This window comes from Schistocerca piceifrons, chromosome 8, assembly GCF_021461385.2.
Source record: "Schistocerca piceifrons isolate TAMUIC-IGC-003096 chromosome 8, iqSchPice1.1, whole genome shotgun sequence".
Taxonomy (NCBI): domain Eukaryota; kingdom Metazoa; phylum Arthropoda; class Insecta; order Orthoptera; family Acrididae; genus Schistocerca; species Schistocerca piceifrons.
In genome coordinates, this window is record NC_060145.1 from 417,748,531 (window position 1) to 417,771,421 (window position 22,891).

Genomic DNA, 22,891 nt, shown 5'->3' on the forward strand with positions numbered 1-22,891 from the left:
GCATATCCAAAGTTACTTCTACATCTGTCGATGACTGTCTGTCCTATATAACTTGCCCTGTCCTACCTTCCAAAAAATCCATAATACTGTCACAAACTTCTCTCTATACCCCATACAATCACACCTTTGATAATAAGTGTCATTACAGTATCAAATCACACGTTTTTCAAAGATCAAGAAACAGTGCATCTGCCTGACTGTCTTGACCCATGGCTTTCAGTACATCACATAAGAAAAGTGTCCACGGCTCGTGGTCTTGCGGTAGTGTTCTTGCTTCCCACGCACGGGGTCCCAGATATGATTCCCGGTGGGGTCAGGGATTTTCTCTGCTTCGAGATGACTGGGTGTTGTGTGCCATTCATCATCATTGACTCGCAAGTCGCTGAAGTGGCGTCAACTAAAAAGAACTTGTAATATGGCGGCTGAACCGCCCCGCATGGGGCCTCCCGGCCAACAATGCCATACAATCATTTAATTTCATAAGAAAAGTGCAAATTGGGTTTCATGTGACCATTGCTTTCAGAAATCATGCTAGTTAGCATGAAGTAGTCCATTCTGTTTGAGAAACCTCATTATGTTTGAGCTCAGAATATGCTCTAAGATTCTACAACAAATGAATGTCAAGGATACTGGACACTAGCTGCTACCTTTCTTGCAGATGAATGTGACATGGGCTTTCTTCCAACAACTAGGCACAGTTTTTGTTCGAGGAATCTATAGTAGATTCTAGTTTTAAAAAAATATGTACTAATTCAGGCACAAATTCATTATAGAATCCGATAGGGATATTGATGGGCCCTGGAGCTTTGTTCAATTTTAACAATTTCAGCTGTTTCTCAATGGCACTGACACTAATATCTATTTCACTCATTTTTCAATGTAATGAAAATTAAATTGGGCAATACTCCAGGATTTTAATTTGTAAAGCAACATTTGAAAATTGAGTTAAGCATTTTTACTTTTGCTTTGCTTTCATCAGTTTCAGTTCCTATCTCGTCCACTACTGCTGGGCACCAACTTTTGTGCCACTAACAAATTTTAAACACGCCCAGAATTTCTTTGAGTTCTGTAGAACATCTTTCAACAGTATCCTGCCACAGTAGTCACTAAAGGCTTCATGAATTGCTCGGTTGACAACTAAACACGTTTCATTTAGCATATCTCCCTACGCTTTGTTTTACACCTGCTATGCAGTAGTCTCTCTTTCTTTAGAAGTTCCTTTACAGTGACTCTCATATATATTGAAGGGTCCCTCCCATAATGAACTGTTCTACTGGGTACATATCTACCAAGTGCATGGTCAACTATTCTTTTAAACTTTAGCTGTAGTTCTTCTACACACTCCTGCCTTGAGCTAGAAGTTTCAAGTTCCTCACTGAGATATGACTACTTTTTTCCCTAGTATACTGAACAGGCATGTCTTTCTACTTTTTTTAGTTGTACTTTGGTAATCACTTAGTCTACTACTGCCCCATGATCATTAATACCAGTTTCGAAGTGGACGCCCTCAAAGAGTTCAGGTCTATATCTTGCTGTTGTATTTATAACATTTTCCTTGTGAGTAGGATTTTGAACTATCCGTTCTACGTAATTGCGAAAAAGGCATTTAGTAATGATTCACAAGATGTCTTGTCACACCCACCACTAACAAAACCATAATCTTCCCAAGTGATTGTTGGATGGTTAAAGTCTCCTCCAATAATTACAGTATGGTTGGGGAAATTATGTATTAGCGAACCAAGGTTTTCTCTCAAGTTTTTATGTACGTCGCAAGGAGAGTATGTTTCTTGATAGAAGGATCCAATAATAATTTTATGCCCACCACCAATACTGAGTCTTGCCCAAACAATGCTTCTTTGTCTGCACAAATCTATGGCCCCAATGTGATATGAATTAATAAAATTTTCTGTTTCCCTGTCAAATCAAGTGTTTAAATCTCATGAGATACAAGCCAGGTTCTCTTTAGCTGTTATACAAAATGCCACAACAAACGATTTCTTTCTTATACAAACATAATGTCAGCAGTGATGTCACCACTGCTCACAGCTAAATATGGCAATATTCAGTCTATGTCACTGAAACAGCTTCAGCCTTATAGCGAGTGGATCTCTTGCTGTACCAAGTTGCAGACAGCTGTCTTTATTGAGGGTGTTTTCTGCAATTTTAATTTCAGTCAATTCTTCTATTACACTGTCACTCATCATAAGGTGTTATATTTTTGCTGGGTACCTGAAGACTGATTTAGTGTTCTCTCTTCTGGGCCCAGCTGATCTTCCCTGTCACTGAGGCACAGAATGTGTAATACCAAACTTCTTGCTCCATTTTTCAGTGGTGTCTCACTTATACTCGTCATCAGAAATGGCCTTTGGAGTTTGATGGTAATTTTAGGGATTTTCACAGATGAAGTTTTGAGAGGTGTCTCAGTTCTTGTGGCAAATTTTTTCCACCTGAGGCAGCTTTTGCACGATGCACAAGGACCATCAGGAAAATGAGGTTCTGTGCTGACTCAGGGACTGCAGCTCCTGGTCCAGTCAGGTGAATTTCTTATAAACACTTTGCCTGAGACACCCATTGGTTTAGTGGCATATGAGGACATAAACAAAGGGGTACTGCGTATCTCCCAACTTCATCAAAAATCTGATGTTGTCATAAATTCGGTTCCGGTGCTGCATCAATCTACTCAGTTTTCATATCCACATGGACAGAGGACAAATGTAATGTCAGTGTAGAAATAAAAGCAACTAGACTTTTCTGGAGCACCACCAGATAGCTCATGAGGAAATTTACACGTACACTTTAAAAATAGCTGTGGCACACCACACTTCAGAAAAGAGGCACCAAATTGTACATGGTTGTTATAATTAAACTTTTGCTACTCGAGAGGGCACCAATGACAAATAAGTGATTGGTTGGTTGGTTGGTTTAAAAGAGGGGGAAAGCCACCAAACTACAAGGTTCCTAATAAAACAATTCCACAAGTGTGAGAATAAAACAGACGAGACATATAACACAAAACAGAAAGAAATGAAAGAACATGAGGACAAAGGAAAGGCAACAAACACTAAAAGGAACAAAAGTGGGCAAGAAAACAGAGAGATGCAAGAAACAGAAGAGAGTAAAACAAGAAAGCAGATGACAGTGGCTGGCCGACCACAAAAATAAAAAGAAGCCAGCCACTCTGCAACACATTAAAACCTCCACCCTAAAGCACTAGAGTGGAGGACACAGAGAACATGTGCTAAAACTTAGGTCAAATGATAAAACCCACTCATGAATAAAACGTAAAACTAAATCAGCCAATGAGGCGTTGTCAGATAAAATGAGCAGCAACGAGTCCAGTAAGCCATGATTTCATCGCTGGGCAGTCAAAGTTGGACAGTGCACCAGAATATGGGCCAGGTGCCGCACCGATACTGAGGTGAGTCTTCACGGCACAGGAGGTAGCTGTGGGTCGCCCGGGCATGGTCAATGCAGAGCCAGCAGAGAACCACAGAGTCCCTGCAAGAGGCTCTCATTGAGGACTTCCTGGGATTCCTACATGACCAGGGGTCCAGACAAACACCACTGAACGCTTGGACCATTCCAGGGCACAGATGGACTCCTGGATGGACACTACCAAAGGATGATGGGGGTAGCACTGGTCAATAGTTTTCAGGCTGCTCAAGGAGTCAGTACAAAAAAGAAAAGACTCCCCAGGGAATGAACGGAGATACTAAAGTGCACAAGAAATAGCCACCAGCTCTGCAGTGAATACACTGCAGCCATTAGGTAAGGGATGCTGTTCAATATGGCCACTGTGAACATAGGCAAAGCCAATGTGACCATCAGCCATCGAGCCATCGGTGTAAACCACTTCAGAGCCCTGGAACACATCAAGAATCGAGAGGAAGATACAGCAGAGAGCCGCAGGGTTAACAGAGTCCTTAGGGTCACGTAAAAGGTCCAGACGAAGCTGTGGCTGAAGCATACACCATGTAGGTGTACGTGAACAGATCGTAAGTAGGGGTGGTAAAGGGAAGGATTCCAGTTCGGTAAGAAGGGACCACACACGAACCGCAGTTGTTAGCCTCGACCTGGGCCGCCGATGCGGGAGATGGACTGCTGCGGGCATGAAAAGGAGAGTGTAATTTGGGTGCCCAGGAGAACTACGAATGTGTGCTGTGTAACTGGTGAGCAGTTGTGCACATCTGATTTGCAATGGAAGGACCCCACCCTCCACCAGTATGCTGGTCACTGGACTCATCCAGTCGCTAGTCGAACCACGCAGTGGTGCAAGGGTCGAGTAAATGCAACACTGACGGAGCTGCTGAACCATAAACAACACTCCCATAGTCAATTCGGGATTCGACAAGGGCTCTGTAGAGCCGCAAGAGTGTAGAGCGATCTGCACCCCTATTGGTGTTGCTCAGGCAATGGAGGGCACTGAGGTGCTGCCAGCACTTTTGCTTAAACTGATGAAGATGAGGAAGCCAAGTCAAATGAGCATCGAAAAGCAGTCCTAAGAATCGATATGTCTCCACTACAGTGAGTGGATCCGGACGAACGGTATGATACCAACAGAAGTGCATGACACATGCCTTTGCGGCTGAAAACTGGAAGCCGTGGGCTAGAGCCCATGACTGCGCCTTGGGGATGGCTCCCTGTAGGCAATGCTCAGTAACAACAGTACTGGAACAGCAGTACGAAATGTGGAAGTCATCTGCATACAGAGAAGGTGACACGGAGGCCCCGACAGCTGCTTCTATACCATTAATGGCCACTAAAAATAGACACACATTCAATACAGAGCCCTGTGGGACTCCATTCTCCTGGATATGGATGGAACTATGGGAGGCATCAACTTCAACATGAAAAGTACAGAGTGACAGGAAGTTTTGGATAAAAATCAAGAGCGGGCCGCAGAGGCCCCACTCATTCAATGTGGCAAGGATATGATGTCGCCAGGTGGTGTCATGCTTTTCGTAAATCAAAAAGAGACAGCAATCAGGTGTTGGCATCTGGAAAAGGCTGTTCAGATGGCAGACTCTAGTGACACAAGATTATCAGTGGTAGAGCGACCCTGGCAAAGCCGCCCTGACGTGGAGCCAGTATGCCACATGACTCCAGGACCCAACCCAACTGCCGGCAGCTTACATACTTCTTTGGTGAGGCTGATGGGCTGATAGCTATCCACATAAAACGGGTTTTTACCAGGTTTGAGCACTGAAATGATGGTGCTCTCCCACCATTGCAATGGAAAGACGCCATCACATGAGATCTGGTTGAGGATGGCGAGGAGATGTCTCTTGTAATCAGATGAGAGATGTTTAATCATCTGGCTGTGGATCTGATACGGCCCAGAAGCTGTGTTGGGGCAATGCACAAGGGCATTGACATACTTCCACTATGTAAATGGGGTGTCATAGGATACACTGTGGTATGTAGTGAATGAGAGGACGTTCCCTTCCAGCCGCCGCTTGAGAGTGCGAAAGGCTGGGGGTAATTCTCCGACGCAGAGGCTCAAGCAAAGTGCTTGGCAATCGTGTTTGCGTTGGTAGAAAACACGCCATTTATGATTGCACCGGAAACACCTGTTGAAGATGTTTAATCTTTGCCCAGACTTGGGAAGGTGACGTATGGCACCCAATGCTCGAGATGTATCTCTCCCAACACTCCTGCTTCCATCGTTTGATAAGTTGGCGAACGCAGGCACGGAGCCGTTTAAAGGCTATGAGATGCTCCAGGGAAGGGAGCCACTTATGCCGCTGTAGAGCTTGCTGATGCTCCTTAATTGCATCAGCAACTTCCGATGACCACCACGGGACTACCTCACACCTAGGGCACCCTAAAGAGCGAGGGATCGCATTTTCTGCTGCGGAAACAATTGTTGTAGTCACCTGCTCAACCACCACATCAATGTAACTATGTGGGGGAGATTAAACATTGACAGCAGAGGTGAAAGTTTCCCAGTCTGCCTTGTTTAAAGACCATCTGGGCAGGTGTACATGAGCCTGACCCTGGGGCAGTGACAGGAAGATGGGGAAGTGGTCACTACCACACAGGTCATCATGTGCTCTCCAGTGGATAGATGGGAGAAGTCCTGGGCTGCAAAGTGATAAATCAATGGCTGAGTAACTACCATGAGCCACACTGAAATGTGTGGTGGCCCCAGTGTTTAAGAGGCAGAGGTCAAATTGCGACAGTAAAGTTTCGACATATCTGCCTCGGCCAGTAAGCATAGTACCACCCCACTAACGGTTATGGGCATTAAAATCTCCCAGAAGTAGGAAAGGTTTAGGGAGTTGATCAATCAGTGCAGTACATTCAGGGGTACTGCACCATCTGGAGGAAGATATACATTGCAGACAGTTATTTCCCATATCGTCCTTATTCTGACAGCCACAGCTTCAAGAGGGGTTTGAAGGGGAACATGTTCACTACAGACTGAGTTTAGCATGCAAACTCCACCTGACATCCCCTATAGCCACAGAGGGTAGGGGTCTGCATTGCTGGGAACCATGTTTCCTGGAGGGCAATGCAGATAGCAGGTGTAAAGCTTGCTGTAGCTCAGCCAGGCAGTGGAAAAAATCACCACAATTCCATGATGACATCATTGTGAGACTGGAAAGGCATGGAACATTCAATGAGGCAGTTTACGCCTCAGGGTCACCTGCTGACACCAACTTATTGCCTGAGCAGCCTACAGCCATTGTGTCTGAGGGTCTGGCGAGATCTAGGTCCTCAGCGGGTCCCAAAATCTCCACCCCATCCTCAGAGCCCTTCCTAGCGAGAGAAGCCGAAGAAGACTTACACTTCTCCAGTTTAGAAGTGGGGATGGACATCCCCGATGGTTGGGGGGGGGGGGGGGGGGGTGGTGTTTGCTCCCGAAGTAGGTGGTTCAGGAGCAACAGGGAGGGAAATGCACCCTACCGTCAAGGGGGCAGGTGTAGTCTTCTGGCTCAGAGGTGACTGGGTTGGTGAAGCTGATGGTGCCAGAATTGTCGTAGTGGCGGCATAGGATGATGTCATATGCACAGGATGCAGGCGTTCAAATTTTCTCTTAGCCTCAGTGTAGGTCAGTCAGTCCAAGGTCTTGTACTCCATGATTTTCCTTTCTTTCTGGAGAATCTCGTAGTCTGGTGGACAAGGCAAGTGGTGCTCTCTGCTGTTGACACAGCTGGGAGGCAGGGTACATGGAGTATTGGGATGTAATGGGCATCTGCAATCTCGACATGTGATGCTGGAAGTACAGCAGGAACACGTAGGCCGAACTTCCTGCACTTAAAGCACCGCATCGGGGGGAGTGATATAGGGCTTTACATCACAGCGGTAGACCATCACCTTAACCTTCTCGGGTAATGTATCACTCTCGAAGTCTAAGATGAAAGCACCAGTGGCAACATGCTTATCCCTCTATGAAGATGGTATCTGTTCTTTTGGACATGTCCGAAAGAACAGATACCATCTTCATATAGTAAGGTTAACCGGCCATTGACCCCCTTCTTCTGTGCTGGATGCACACGCATTGCCCAAACTCTTACGAGATTCAGTAAGATTGTCTGCCGTGAGTAATGAGTGTAGTGGGCAGGGGCACTATGAATGTAGTGTGTGGACATTAAGTTAAGAATGTGGGTCTCATGGGGAGCGTGCAAGGGATAAATCCCTGCAGTCGCACTATCCTCTGTGCCCTCGGTGGCTCAGATGGATAGAGTGTCTGCTATGTAAGCAGGAGATCCCGAGTTCGAGCCCCGGTCGGGCACACATTTTCAAACTATGTGTACCAACGACTGTCGACAGTGTAGGGCCTTGATTTAATTATCATTTGATTATCCCTTGCACCCTGGTGGACACGCCGGATAAAATGTACACCTCATCACTCTAAATTTGCGCCAGCTCATCGTCAGACTGCAAAAGAAGGTCCCTGTGAAATATGATACCCTGGACCATACTTAAGCTCTTATGGGGCGTGATGGTTACAGAAACTTCCCCCAGCTTGTCACAAGCAAGTAACACCTGTGACTGGGCCGAGAATGCTGTTTTGATCAAGACTGACCTAGATCTCATTTTGGACAAGCCCTCCACCTCCCCAAACTTGTCCTCTAAATGCTCAACAAAAAACTGAGGCTTCATCATCATGAAAGATTCCCTATCAGCTCTCGAACATACAATGTACTGGGGCGAATAAGATGTGTTGCCATCCTTAGCCTGGCATTCCTCCCACAGTGGGGCCACAGAGGGGAACGATTTGGGGTCATACTTCTGTGCATTGAATTGAGCTCGTGAATGCTTAGAGACTGCTGGTGTTTCACTGCCAGCAAGAGATGATGGACTACACTTCATTGCGTGTCATCCTCCCTGATGCCACCCACTCCGACCAGGGGGCCTCCCCATGGACGCCACCCAGCCACAGCAAAGGCTACCTGGCAGGATGGCCACTGCCAGGAGTCCTGATGCCCCAGGGGGATGGGCATCTACCCCTTGGCATACATGAAGAGTTAACAGCGCAGGCATCAGCAGAGTGATCCCTGTGTGGTCGGAGCTACAACCAACAGGGTACATGGCAGCCCCACCACAACAGTCTGGCTACCGTGCTGGATATGAGGTGCAAAGAAGTCCATGGTCATCATCTACATAGAAAGCGACACTGCATAGTGAATGGTGGAATACGCACCCAGGAAGGTGTCCTCGCCCAAGAGATGTAGATTGGGTGGGACTGCAATGTGACGACGAGAAAGTGGGCTAAAGGTCTCAATGCACAATGGACACAATGCACCATGTAAGGCACCCTTCCCCAGTTGGGTTGCTCTTCAGGAAAATTTTGAAGAATAGGTGTCAAACCCTACAGGGGACCATCACTTAAGGGTCGAAATGTGTGGAACTCCTTTTAGTTGCCTCTTACAACAGGCAGAAATAAATTGGGCCTATTCTTACCACCAGACCCATGGGGGGAGGGGAGGGGGTTAAACAAGTGACTGTAGGACAATGAAACTATATGTGGAAAAGACAGATTGCTGCTTACCGTAAATTAGTTGCAGTCAGGCAAATTAAAAGACACTTACATAAAGTTTTTGGTTACAGCCTCGATCAGTAAAAAGAGAGACACACGCCATTCATACAAACAAGCAAGCACATCTGATGCACAAATAACTGTCAACTCCAGCATTCTGGTCCAAGGCACTAGAGTCAGTGGTCATGTGTGCATGAGGTGCACATCCTTGTGTCTATGAATGGTGCATGTCTCTCTTTTACTGATAAAGGCTGTGGCCAAAAGCTTTATATGCCTTAACTGTGCCTGTCTGCAACTTAACATGTCTTCTTTACAGTATGCAGCAATCTGTCTTTCCTGCATTGTTGATATTCCTACCTGGAGTTTTCATTGTTTGACTTTGCCAAAACTAAATGGAAACATTTGTAAGGACATTTGGAGCAGAAAAAGTGAATAACATTGGGGAAAAAAAAAACAACTGTGCAAGTGAGGATAAGGGAAGGTAACACTTTTTAGCTGCATACCATGTTTATATTCCAGGTTGCTCAATGTGATGACCACTGAATCCCCAATAGCCTGAAAATGCAACAGAGATTGCTCTACAGCTACCAGAAGGAATGCTCAGTTGTTGTGACACAGCTTGTACACTGCTTGAAGATTGTACACTGCATTTAGCATTCTCAGCCATGACAGGAGCAATTGTCAAATCACTAGCCAAATGAAACTTTTGAATTATGTTTTTCAGTCACAGTGTGGAAAGAGGACTTCTCCGTATCCCTCTAATGTACTGATACTCTCAAAGAGCAGCAGTGCTGATGTTAATTTGATAAAACAGCTTTATGAGTAAGGCCCTGCTCACCTTTTGCAGACCCATGTTGACCGACTGTAACTGTAATGATGCTGATGCTTGTGTTTTAACCCTATATCATTATACCAGTATCGGCACCTAGTGGCAAGTCATGACCACTAACGCTGCAAATCCTACAGAACACAGACTTAACATCATTTTTATAATGTTGGGTATCCATACAGTTTTCCATCTATACTACCCATATAGTTTCCCATCGATACTAGCTCAAGTAGCAAAAGTTTAATTATAGCCATACTGTATTTGAAAATACCTCTGTCATTATGAGGAGAAATGATTTTTGAGAAAGCATAATAAAAGAAATGATAGAAATTAAAATACTGGATAAAAATTAAAATATTGGAAAATGCTCTTAATACAAGCTGCTGCCTGGAACTTAGTAGTGCAGGATCTGGCCATTACAAGGTTGAAGTACACAGTGTGATGGATATAAGAGATGAATGATGATGTATCTGCCAATGGACTGAGCACTAACGACATCACAGCTGGTGATATGGCTGTATAAGGATGAAGCTATCAAAAAGACTTCAGTTACCTACCATCTGACAATGACTGGAAGCTCATGGGTTTTTAACCACCTGCTGTAGCTGAAAGGCAAAGAATACTCCAATTTTTCCTCGACATTTTTCTTTTTCTGCCTGCTGAATTGATGACTAAAGGTATCACTCACCATACAGTTCAGACTTTAGCAGTCAACAGGCACATAGAAATGAGTGTAATTATTATGAAGTATTTTGGAAAACATCCTCCTTTGGAGTAGATCTTTTCCCTTCCTCCCTCTCTGAAATATGGCACTTTTAAAGAAATTTTAAAACTGTAGTTCCGATTCATCACATGACGCAGAGCGCTACTGAGATATAGTTCTGCCTTTAACCTTGGGAGTGTCCAGCAGCTTTGTCATTGCCCATGGTGCACATGCAGATGGCCCTTCTGCAGCTCCCAGCACGGGGCACCAGAAGTGCCACTTTCCTCCAGCTACAAGTGTCTTCTCGCACACGCATATTGCCTGCTCCCAGCATGATAAATTTTACTGCCACCACGTGATTATCATCAGTCACGCCTTGCAGCAGTGACAGCAGCAGATACTACCACATGATGATGTCAAGCAGTTGCATCTATTAAATATTGTGCAAATTACACAATACAATCTGGTGGCAAACCCGAGAAGTGTTTTTGCAACAGATGTCGGGAAAGCATGAAAAGATACATAGAATATTTAAACATGGATGACACAAGGACGTCGTCTTCTTAAAAGGAACAGTGCCTTGATACACTTCACACTATAATTTTTTGTAAAAAACAATTTTTATTTATTTTTAAAATTTTTTTTTTTTTTTTTTTTTTTTTTTTTTTTTTTGTAAAATACGAGGGTGGTTTCAAAAGTTCTCGAAAACACCACGAGAGGTCAGTGCTAGCGCAATGAGTTGTTCATGTGATATTCATTGGATTGTTGCCTGCGAACACGTGCCACATCAGTGCTCTTGGAAGAGAGCTATGGCAGTGACTTGGTTCTCTTGTTGTTCCCACATAGTGATTTGCGAAGATGGGGGGGGGGGGGGGGGGGGGAATTATCGAGATTCGAGCAGTGAGTAAGTACTTCATAAAGAAAGGTATGAAAGCAAAGGACATTCATGTCGATTTCCAGAATACACTGGGGGACTCTGCTTCTTCATATTAAACTGTTGCCAAGTGGATAAATGAATTTAAATTTGGTCAGGAGAGCTTAGATGATGATCCACACAGTAGTCGGCCAAGATGTGTCACCACTCCAGAAATCATTGCAAAAGTGCACAAAATGGTCATGGAGGATCACCGATTGAAAGTTTGTGAAATTGCTCATGTTTGCCAAATGTCATCTGAAAAGGTATATCGCATTTTAACTGAAGAATTAGAAATGAAAAAATTATCTGCAAGATGGGTGCCACAACTCTTGACGATGGATCAAAAACGCATGAGAATGGACATATCCGAATAATGTTTGGCGCGCTTTAGGAGAAATGAACAAAAATTTTTTTGCCGGTTTGAGGCCAAAGATGAAACTTGGGTGCACAATTATACCCCACAGACTCTCTGCTACCAAAGAAAGCAAAGACATTTCCTTTGGTGGAAAAGGTCATGGCAAAAAGAGGCCAGGTTTGGCAAGGAAGAAAGTCATCTTCCATCAAAACAATATGTGCGTGCACACATGTGCCATCGCTGTGGCAAAATTACATGAACTATGGTATGAATTGTTGCCACATCCACCTTATTCACCTGATATGGCTCCGTCAGACTTCCATCTCTTCCTAAAACTGAAAATTTTTCTTCATAGATGAAGATTCACTGCAAATGGAGAATTGATAACCGGAGTTGACAACTATTTTGCAGGCCTGGAGGAAACTCATTTTTGAGATGGGATCAAAGCACTGGAACATCATTGAACCAAGTGCATTAATCTACAAGGAGACTACATCGAAAAATAAAAAAAAATCCAGTGATGTAAGTACTTTTTTTTTCTATTCCATTCCAAGAACTTTTCAAACCACCCTCATATTTTGAGAGCATGATGATGTGGTGTCTGTGGCAGATACCATGGAGGATCTTTAAACTCAGGTCAAAACATGGTGTGATTTTCAGCAACGATTTGACCTCTGTTCAAACATCCACAAAACTGAGTGCCTCAAAATGATTCCATTTCCTGGAAATATACAGATTAATGGAAGTCCTCTTACCAAGGTAAGTATCTAGGTTCTTGTCTACAGAGTGAATGAAGATGTGTGAGCAAGAATCAAAGCAAGCTGGATGCAATTCAGAGACCTCACTGGCATTCTTTATGATAAGAAGAGGCCTATTCACCTAAAATCAAAGATATACCAAGTGACTGTGAGGCCAGTTGCATTATATAGTACAAAGTGTTGGTCGTGTGAAGATTTACTGGGCACTCCCTACATGTCATGGAAATACTGATGCTGAGGAAATCACTAGGCACCTCAACGATACATTGATTGACAACTCACTGGAGTGGCTCCAATCAATGAGAAGATCTAAGAATGGGGACTTCTATGGGCGGGACACATCACAAGGGCACAACCTGCTTCAGTCATCAGCTCAGTCTATCACCTCTCCGTTGAGGGCCACAGACAATGTGGAAGACCCAAATTATGGTGGCAATGCACTATAAACACGTGTCTAAGACCAAGATGCCTAAATCCACAGGAAGCGTTAGACAGAAAGAAATGGATGCACTGCTCCAAAAGACAGACCACAATCCAATGGGAAGGTGCTAAGAAGAAGAAGAAGAAGAAGAAGAAGAAGAAGAAGAAAATGAATGAATGAATAAGTGAGTGAGTGAGTGAATGAATGACTCCCTTGTTGAATAGGTCTTTATGCAATTTATATTGTTGCAGCTACCACTTGAAAATGGCACAATACACCAAAATCACATTTATAGTGAATAAATAAAGTTTTAACATTACAGATGATGTTTTTACACAAACAGAAATTAACATTTATGCCATGCTTCCACAGTATTGTAATTTTCACAAATGTTAGGGGCAAGAAATTCACTTTTTTGTGTAAACTATGATACATTATAATAATTTTTAAGGAACTTCAAGAAATGTAACAAACCTTATATAATCAGAATCACCTCCACCTATGAAGTATGTTGGACCTTCAAAAACTTTTTCTGTTGCTGGAAATGAAGAAATTTCATCAAAAGTGTCTACAAGTGTATCCAGATTTACTTTCCATTTCATCTCACCATTTTCTGCCTGAGTTACATTCATGGCAAGGAACTGACAGACAGCTGGTACCTATAAAAAGTGAAAGAACTGAAAAAAATGCAGATCAAATACGTATTTGGCCTCTGTCACTTACTAAAATACATACTTTTACAATGGGAGACAATTTCTGTTCTATAAGCTTACGAGCAGCTGACAATGACATGCTTTTTCCAAACTCTATTTGCTGCATAGCCTCTAAGTATTTTTTAACTGTGGTGAAACTTGGACTGACTCTCCTTGGAGAAACATCAACTACAACCAGCTTTTCCACAAGTTCTGGCTAAAAACAAACACATGTTAAAAACATGTTCCAAGAAATTGGAAAAAGTTGAATAGTGTCCACACACACACACACACACACACACACACACACACACACACACACACACACACACAACTTGCAAGTGGTTTGGCAAATCACTACACAAGATGTAATATCTTAGATTTATGATAACACATTTTATTAACAACCTAAACTGAAAAATAATATCGTAGATCCTCTTGCACAGTTACTTCAAGAAGACGAAAGTCAGCAGGTTAATATAACATTTATTAGTATTACATAAGACAATATTTAATGATCATTCTCTCTCTCTGCAAAGTATTCATTTCTTAAGAAGTATATATATCTTAGGCAATTGTTTGAAATTAGAAATACAGATGCATGTATTTCTCAGATGAATTCTTTTACAAGAATCTACTTAGCCACAGAGTCACAGATATATTGGACTACACTTCCAAATCACATTATTATAATTCTGTGATATTATCTATAGTAATAACGATAAGCTGAATATACAGTTACTAGACAAGATAAAAGTGACTCAATTGGGTGCTGATGGGTCTTTATGTGCTTTGGTAACCAAGCTATCTTCACAGCTGTTATAATCTCTCAGATTACAAAACGGAATTGTTAGCCAAAAGTGTACTTTATACTTTTGATCACATTCTTCTAGCTACTTAGTGATCCTTCTAGTTGTGTATGTAAATGCAATACCTTGATAAAAGACCCCACCCTCCCTCGGGGAAATAACCGTCATGTACAACTGAATGTTATTATTGAGGACAGATTCGTAACTGAATCATCCATGTGTATCTAGTGTATGGATTGGTAGTAAAAGGTATCAAAATTTTCCTCTTATCATAACAATACAGTACCCAATTCTGTTCTTCCTGCATCAACTGCAGAGACATCTCTCTCCAGCATTTGTCAGTCACCATGCCCCTATTCAACTGCCCTACATAACAAAAATCTTCACTCGATGCAGAATACTATATGTTTCCATTCAGCTGCAGTCCAACTGTGGTTAGGCGGTTGGTTAGTTAGTTGCCACATAAAAGATGTTGCCATGTTACATGCCAAGGTATGGCACTGAATCTACAAAGGTAGCATGGTTCATTGAAAAAGTTGTGGTCACAGGAGTCTGGTTGCCCCCGGGTTCATTTGGACACCAACTTGTTCCACTGTAGAATCCCAGCTGACGTTTATAGTTGACATTAATTTCCCACATCAACAACATATGAGGCTCTACAATTTCCACAATGTTATCTGATATAATGTAAACAAATTTCCCTTGTCAGAAATATTGCCCCTGCCTCTTCCCCCACTTAACCTAAAAGCTGATGATTATTTCTTTTTACAACTATAACTGTTTGTCTTATCCATGACAGCACTAACTGAAACACATAGACAGCCTTTCAGAACACATGTACAACAACATGGCCAGTGCACATAAGATGACATATCACATAGTGAGCTACGTACCAAGGTGGTCACAACCTAAGTGGAGATTATAAAAAATATAACTTGACAGTTTAGGAACCAAGCAAAGTGACGGACTGGCACTCACACAGAATAATGTTTCCACCCCTCTCTGATCGTCCAGGTTTATATTTCCTCCGATTTCTTAACTCTTTGAGTAGATCATAGTTGGATTCCATTGGAACCGTTGCACACTCAAAGCCTGTACATCATCTCAAATGTTGTCACTGGAACATTAAACTCTAATATATCCTATCATCCATGATAAAGGAATCATTACCTAATTGCTGATGAGTACATTCCAAAACAAGGCTACTTCTTCCAGACAATGTTTTCATGGTAGTCTCCATTTCATCATTGTTACTGCTGCCAACATTTGCTTTGTAACCAATGGCTTTAAGAAATTTATTTTGTACAGTTGTGCTAACAAATAAGGGTTCAAAACATCTAAAATCAAATTTGATGAAGGCAAAGATTCACAGCAACTGTTGGTCCAGGATCAGTACTGTCACAGAATCTACAGTCTTTTATAATGATGAAATATTGTAAAGATGAATTTGTTAGCTATTTTTTGATTCAAAGTTCAATTCCAGTGGGACTTTGTGATGTCATTTCACAAATACACCAGACAAACATCTGGTTCCTTCTGAAAGTGAACTATTCTCAACTGTACCATTACTTTTGTGTCCTTGTAGCACATATGTTCTTTTACATCAGTGGTAGGTAGCACTTTACAGTTTACGTAGTTTTTACTTACCTCTCAACCAACCATTAATTTATTCATGTGTTCCATTGTGCACATCTTAAAAGGATCTTCAGAGATGTGAAACAGTTACGCTATACATTACACCAGAGTAGAGGAGATCATTTACAGAACACTAGTAAAAGTTCAGTGCAGTTCATCTGAGATACAAAGGAGGCTCTCCTGACAGCTATCGAACACATTGCCCCATGTCAGCACAAATTATGCCTATCACTTGGGTCCAGTGGTCATCCTCGGTTCCTTTCACTTGATGCCCAGTTTGATAAAGGCAACTAGCCACTGCATGTGACACATAAGCTAAGCTCACTATTTGTAGCGTTTTACACAGAGCTGATAAGGGTCTTTTGGTTTGGAGCAGGGGGAACAGTCTAAACCAGAGGTTCAGAGGATTCTGCGATGGCATCAGATGCAAATTTTTCCATTCCACTATTGCACGGATGATTATAAGATTCCCCCCTAATAGCCCAGGCATGCACTACTTGCAGGAAATGGCTACTAGGGTAGCAGAGTACATATGGCATGCATTTTTTTTCTTTCATCTTCTTTAGGTTAGCAGAACCCTCCTCAGGATCAGAGATGAACTGCCTGTTAAAACTGAAGATACATTAGCCACATTATTATTAAAGAATGCTTGTCCTTGCAGATAGGAAACAGAATAGATTAATAGGCCTATGATATTGGTGAACTGCAGAAGTGTTCATGCCAAGGCCCCAGAATTAGTATCCCTTATTAAAGGTAATAATGCCCAGATAATATTAGGAATAGAAAGTTAGCTGAAACTAGAAGTAAATAGCAATGAAATTCTGAATTCAGAATGGATACCTGTTACAACGATACTTTAGATGCCAAAGCTGAAGGTGTATTTACTGCAGTACAGAATTTGATAATATGTAGTGTGGTTATCATACATTCCCAACATGCACAGTATTAATCTACATCTACATACATACTTCGCAAGCCAGCATATGGTATATGACTACTAGTCATTTTCTTTCCTGTTACATCCCCAAAGAGAAAGAGAAAAATGAATGTCTGTATGCCTCCATAAGCGCCCTAATTTCTCTTACCTTGTCTTCATGGTCTGGCCCAATGACCAGTGCCAATAATAAATAAAAAGCTGCTAATGGTAATGCCCTGCCTAGCCTGGGTTGATGTCATGTGAAACTTAAATAGGGAAATTTTCCTGACCATTTTATTTTTTGATTGTTAAAGGACTTACTACTTCAGTTGTTTAGGGTGTGATTCTTTCCTTAGAATCCATTGTGTTAATAATTATATTGACTGCTGATGTTTTTTTGCAAATGTTAAGATTCTATTTTGCCACCATAAAGTGCAGCATGATGCTCATGTGGTCGGTGGAGAAGAGGGGCAAAATTTGAGCCACCTAAGTCATCCTCAGAGAGAGTATGTTTCTGATATTTCACAACAGTTTCCTGAAGTCCTTACTGACCGGCTAAGGTTTACCAACTGCATTAAATATCAGATTCGATTAACTGATTCCATCCCCGTGATTCAGACCCTGTATAGATCGCCACCTCTGAAAATGAAAGCTTCGTCAAATTATTGATCAATTGTTGGTTGATTATGTTATTTGACCATCGGTGTTGCCTTATGCTTCTCCGATTTTCCTGATGCCTAAGTATGGGGGAGAAGGATATAAGCCATTTATTGATTACAGGGCTCTTAATCAGAAAGTTGTACTGAATAAGACCCCATGCCTAATTTACATAATTGTTTTATCGTGGTTTTCGGGCGCTAAATTTTTTAGTGTCAGTGATCTCAATGAGGCAACTACCAGATGTCATTAGCTGAGGAACCTAGAAGTGTCATTTTGCAATAATTGCAACTTATACAAGTTTAATCATGTGCCATCTGGCCTCGCTACTGGGGCGGCATTATCTTCATGACTACTTTACTCAATGCTGGGGGACCTCAAGTTTTACTGCATTGATAATTACTTAGATGATGTCATATATAGTAAGCGACTTGAGTAACACCTGCATCACTTGTCTTAGATTTTAAGCAGGCTTAAGGAGCCCAGACTCACAGTTAAGCCACAGACAGATTTCATTTTTGGGACATGTTGTCTCGAGTGCAGGCGTGGTCAATGATCAGTCTCGAACACAAGTCGTCTATAACTTCAAACCTCCCAGAGATAAGAAAAAAGACAGGTGTTTCATTAGGATGGTAAAATTTTTTAGAATGTATATTCCTAACTTTGCCCTAATAGTTCCACTGCTAAGTCAGCTCTGTAAGAAGAATGACAGTTTCAGTTGGTCATTGGCCCAGCAGGAGGCCTTCGATGCCTTGAAGAAAGCTCTTATGAGTGCACCATTATTGGGGATTCCTGACTTTAATCGAGAATTTATTGTGCAGACCGATGCTTTCCATTTAGAGAAACTGCAATGCTTCTACAGGGGGAACAGGGTGAGTGGAGACCTCTCACATATGCATCACACAGTTTGTCTGAGGTACGATGTAAGTACTCTGTTCATTAACTGGTAGTGCTGGTTTTTTAGTCTGCACCTGAAAAGTTCCACTGTTATCTGGAGCATAAGTCTTTTGCCTCAAGACGACAAGTGCTGAGTTGATGCTGGCTAAACCACGAAAGATCGGGTGGATCGTCCACTGTGCCATCTGAATTTGTGCCTTTAAATTCATGGTCCAATGTACACACAACACACAAAATCAGGTGGCAGATGTGCTGAGTAGGACTGAGTAGGATGTTCCAGGAGGACAAAGGTGCAGGATATCATGAGGCTGTATACTGTGGCTTGGTTGAAGAGATGTTTGCTGTGGTTTTAACAGATGTTCCCTCGCTGTTTGGCAATTTGAAGGAACAGCACCATCAGGACACTGATTTGGCCCAAGTCTGGGAGAGTATCAACAGGGCAAAGCTGTGGAACTATACCTGCTGTCCCACGGTGTTCTTTGCTACTGCACCTGATGTGGTCAGGAACTGAAGATTTGTCTTCCGAAGAGACTTGTTTCAGCCATTTTTAACTATTTTCATGCTTTCCTGTGTTGTGCACATTTTGGACTTAGCTAAAACACTTCACAGCATTAAACATTTTACCTGTAATGGTTTGGTACAGAACATTAAGTTGATGGCACAATGCGAGTTGTTCGAGATGGCTAAGCCGAACTCTAACACCCAGCAGGGGTCGTTGAGTTCCTCAAGGGAGGACACGCCCATAGATAAGCTGTTTATTAATTATGGGGTCTTTTACCCTGTATAAAAGACAGTTATTGATATATCTTTGTGGCTGTGGACACCTTTAGTCACTTTGTATGACCTTTACCCAGTACATCAATCACAGCGTGCACCACCATTAACCCTCTCACCAGTATTTTCTCCAGTTTTGGTCCACCTATGGCCCTAGTTTCTGAGAATTCACCCACATTTCAGTCAGCATCCTCAAAGTATTTTTGTTTTGACTATTCAATCAAGCATTTTACAACCATACTGTACCAACTGCAGCCATCTTTCGATTAGCACATTAACTGCAATTTAAAGGTGGCTTTAATCATATATCACGCAAAGAGTCAATTGTGCTGGGTTAGGTTGGTAAGGTAGTTGGGGTATGCCTTTAATATCACTCTTCATGGGGCGCATAGGCTTATACTTGTCCAGTTGATGTTGGGCTATCCTCTTAATTCTCCACTTTCCAATCTGTGGACGATTGGTGATCTCCTGCCAGAGAAATCTGACTCTTCTGATATTAAGATCAAGTGGAGCAAGCCTGGCATAATATCCTCGAGTGCATTAAAGACAGGCAAGGAGGTACAACAGGGACAACAAGAGTGCAACCTCCAGGTGGGAGATTTAGTTTACATGTGTAACTTCTGGGTTCAAAGCAAAGACAGTGATGGGATTAGACAGAAGATGCTCCCTCATTTGTGGGTCCATGTAAGGTAGTTGAAAAGATTCTTCATCCAATTTCTGGGTGCAACATTTTAAAATTAAGAAATGTATGTGGGGTGGCATCAGTCAAATAAAGCCTGATATTAAAGCAAATGTTAATGTTAATGTTAAGGTGTAGTGGCTCATTGCTACTTCTGCTCCCCTCCTGGTTGTTCTGGTTTTAGTGGGGGACATTGAGACAGTCTGTGGTCAATGACAGTGATGATTTCCTTACAAGCAAGGTTTGCATTGCCGAAAGGGGGCAGGATGGGGCCACAGAGGTCTGAAGAGCACTCACACACCATCTTGACACAGTGTGTGTGGACGTCAAGTGAGCCTGGAAGAGAACTCGTGCATGGCTATAAATGTTTTGGACAGCGCTATGTAGAATTGGATATGTGATTAGCTGAGCTAATGAAGTTACCTGAACTGGTTGTAGTGCACCTTTTGTAATGACAAGCAACCACGGCTGTTTGTTTGACCCAGTCTGAAATCTGTGCATTTGTACAGAAGTCAACATCACAGCCTGCTTAACTGGGGTGGCCTTGCCATCGTGCTGCAGAAAAGATGTTATTTTGCAGAGGCTACAGCACTGTATTGATTGAACATTGACTTCAGGATGGATGGAGAGGAGCCTTATGGGGTCATTTGAGATGTACTTCATGGCATGATTGACTGTGTTGAGCACTGCCCATACTTATTAATAGAATGCAAGTATCAGGCTTGTCTGTGCCGGTAATGCTTTGTTGGCTCCTGCTTGAGTAGTCATATTAAGTGATCACTAATGGTGTTAATTTGGAGTGTTTCTAAATGTTAAGCTCAGAGTGTTTAAATTTGGTGGGCTTTGGAGTTGTTAAGTGAATACCTACTATCTAAATCTAATCTCCGATTTGTGCTACTGCATAAATTTGATTTCTGCTGTATGATTATAAATATCAAACATGAATTGATGTAACTGAGCTTCCACTGTTCAAGTCTGGTGGGCCTTTGCAGTTTTCATGAGAATTATTGTTACCTAAATCTAATCTGATGTTTGTGGTACTTAGTAAATCAGATTTTTGTTGCACACTCACTCATAAACATGAAACGATCATTGATTTGTAGAGCTTCCATCCGTCTTACTAGTGCTATTGAAAATTTATTAAGATTTTGAAGTTTCTTTCTCTTTTAAATTAGTTTCAAGGTTACCTCACACATGGCATGGGTTTGAAGTAAGTGTTTTATAATTGTTTGGGCATTAAAGTTTAGTTTATTTTGTTTTAGATTGCCAGCTGGTTAGTGTTTTCAATGTTATTTGACTGAGGGTGGCTTCTGTTGGCATCATCTTGACACTGGGGCATGTTGTGCCTACTTGTAAGAAAAGAAGTACAAGAATTTGAAATGTAATTCTTACATACATGTGAACGAGGACTATTTATTAATTGTATCATAACTTTGTAAATAACTTTCTACTTAAGGTTTTAGACAGTTCTCGGTTCCAAGAGTTATTTGAGCATGGTTATCTTCCTGGAGGGTAGAATTCTGGAACATTGTTATTAATACTTTGACAATTAACTGTTAGAATTTCGATAGTCAAGGTGTCATTACCATTTTGCACACTGTCTGACTTCACACTCAGCACACTGACGAGTGAGCATTCATTAAAGGACCTCAAACTACCACCTAACTTTAAAAAACCATGAGCATTCCACATACATTCTTGCCTATCAAGGGGAGTCTTAGAATTCTCCACACCATAATGCAGGTTCAGACCTTTGGAGCAGTCACAGAATTGATGGAGCCATGGTTGAGACAAACTATCAATTCCGCAAACAATGCTGCACATTGTAACCTCTGCTGGCACCCTCCAAGCAGTCTCACCATGTCTGCCAGCTGCCTGCTTGTCTAAGCAACAAACGTCATCGGTGCCAATGTGAGCCACAACTTACACATGACTGCACCCTGCAAGCACAATAGCAACAAGCACAGCCACCTTCAAATCTCAGATGAGGCTCCCTGGCAGACATACCAAGTGCACACTGGATTTCTTTCCAGCCCTGGACGCTATTCACCTGAGAGGCTCTATAACATGTCTAACATTGGAGCTCCCAATACCTAGTGAACCCCTCCACACATAAGTCTGCTTGGATCCTGCTGAAGGAGCAGCTACCTGTCCACTCACAATGGTAACGGGTGAGGCCAGCCAGCCTCCACATCGATACACTGTCTCAAGCTATACAAATGAGTTGCCACCTGCCATTCACATTCTACAATGATGGTCGATTCCTCGTGTTGGGCACATGGCGAGGTGCCTCAGCAGCAGAGCCCATGGGCAAAACAACTGATACCCGAGATTTCCCAATATGATGCACCAGATTCTTCAGCACTGCTAAAGCCTGAAGTAGCACCTTGAAGATGGCTGACCATGGCCAAAACAGTCTTCAGCTTTTCGCATACTGCGGCCAGCTCTTCTGCACCAGACACAGCATGCAGACGTCCAATCCATCCTAGTTCTAATAACTTAAGAATTAGCTATGAAAGAACATAAAAAAAGCTAAATATGTGACTTTCTGCTCTGCTGGCACGTCACAGGTGGCAGCTGAATGTGAGTGAAGTCAAGCATCAAAGGTGGGTCAAAAATAGTAATCTGATGCTTTACGGAGCTGTAGCAGTGGTAGTGCTTCAGCAGGCCAGGTTTCCTGATCAAACTGCTTTAATAGAGGGTGACTTGGACTTGCCAAGCATTCAATGAGAAAGTCATGTGATCAAATCTGGTGCTAGAGATAGGGATTCGTGAGACATTATTGTGAATGTCTTGTCCAAACATTACTTTCAGCAGATAGTTAGACAACCAATTTGTGAAAAGAAAATCTTAGGCCTCCTAGC

General features: G+C 42.4%; 1 protein-coding gene across 3 annotated transcripts in view; it reads right to left on the reverse strand.

The window, feature by feature from the left end:
* Nucleotides 1–22,891, reverse strand: part of LOC124712513 (protein ABHD11-like) — a 54,948-nt gene that overhangs the window by 20,200 nt on the left and 11,857 nt on the right. For 2 of the 3 annotated variants that reach the window (XR_007005584.1, XM_047242823.1), the window contains exons 4-5: nt 13,704–13,877; nt 13,443–13,627 (exon numbers count right to left, since the gene is read on the reverse strand). Coding sequence is in view for 2 of the 3 variants with exons in the window: in XM_047242823.1 (XP_047098779.1) it covers nt 13,443–13,627; nt 13,704–13,877 (359 nt within the window). In the remaining variant the exon portion in view is untranslated. The remainder of the gene's footprint in view (nt 1–13,442; nt 13,628–13,703; nt 13,878–22,891) is intronic. The other variant, XM_047242824.1, reaches the window with a different exon arrangement.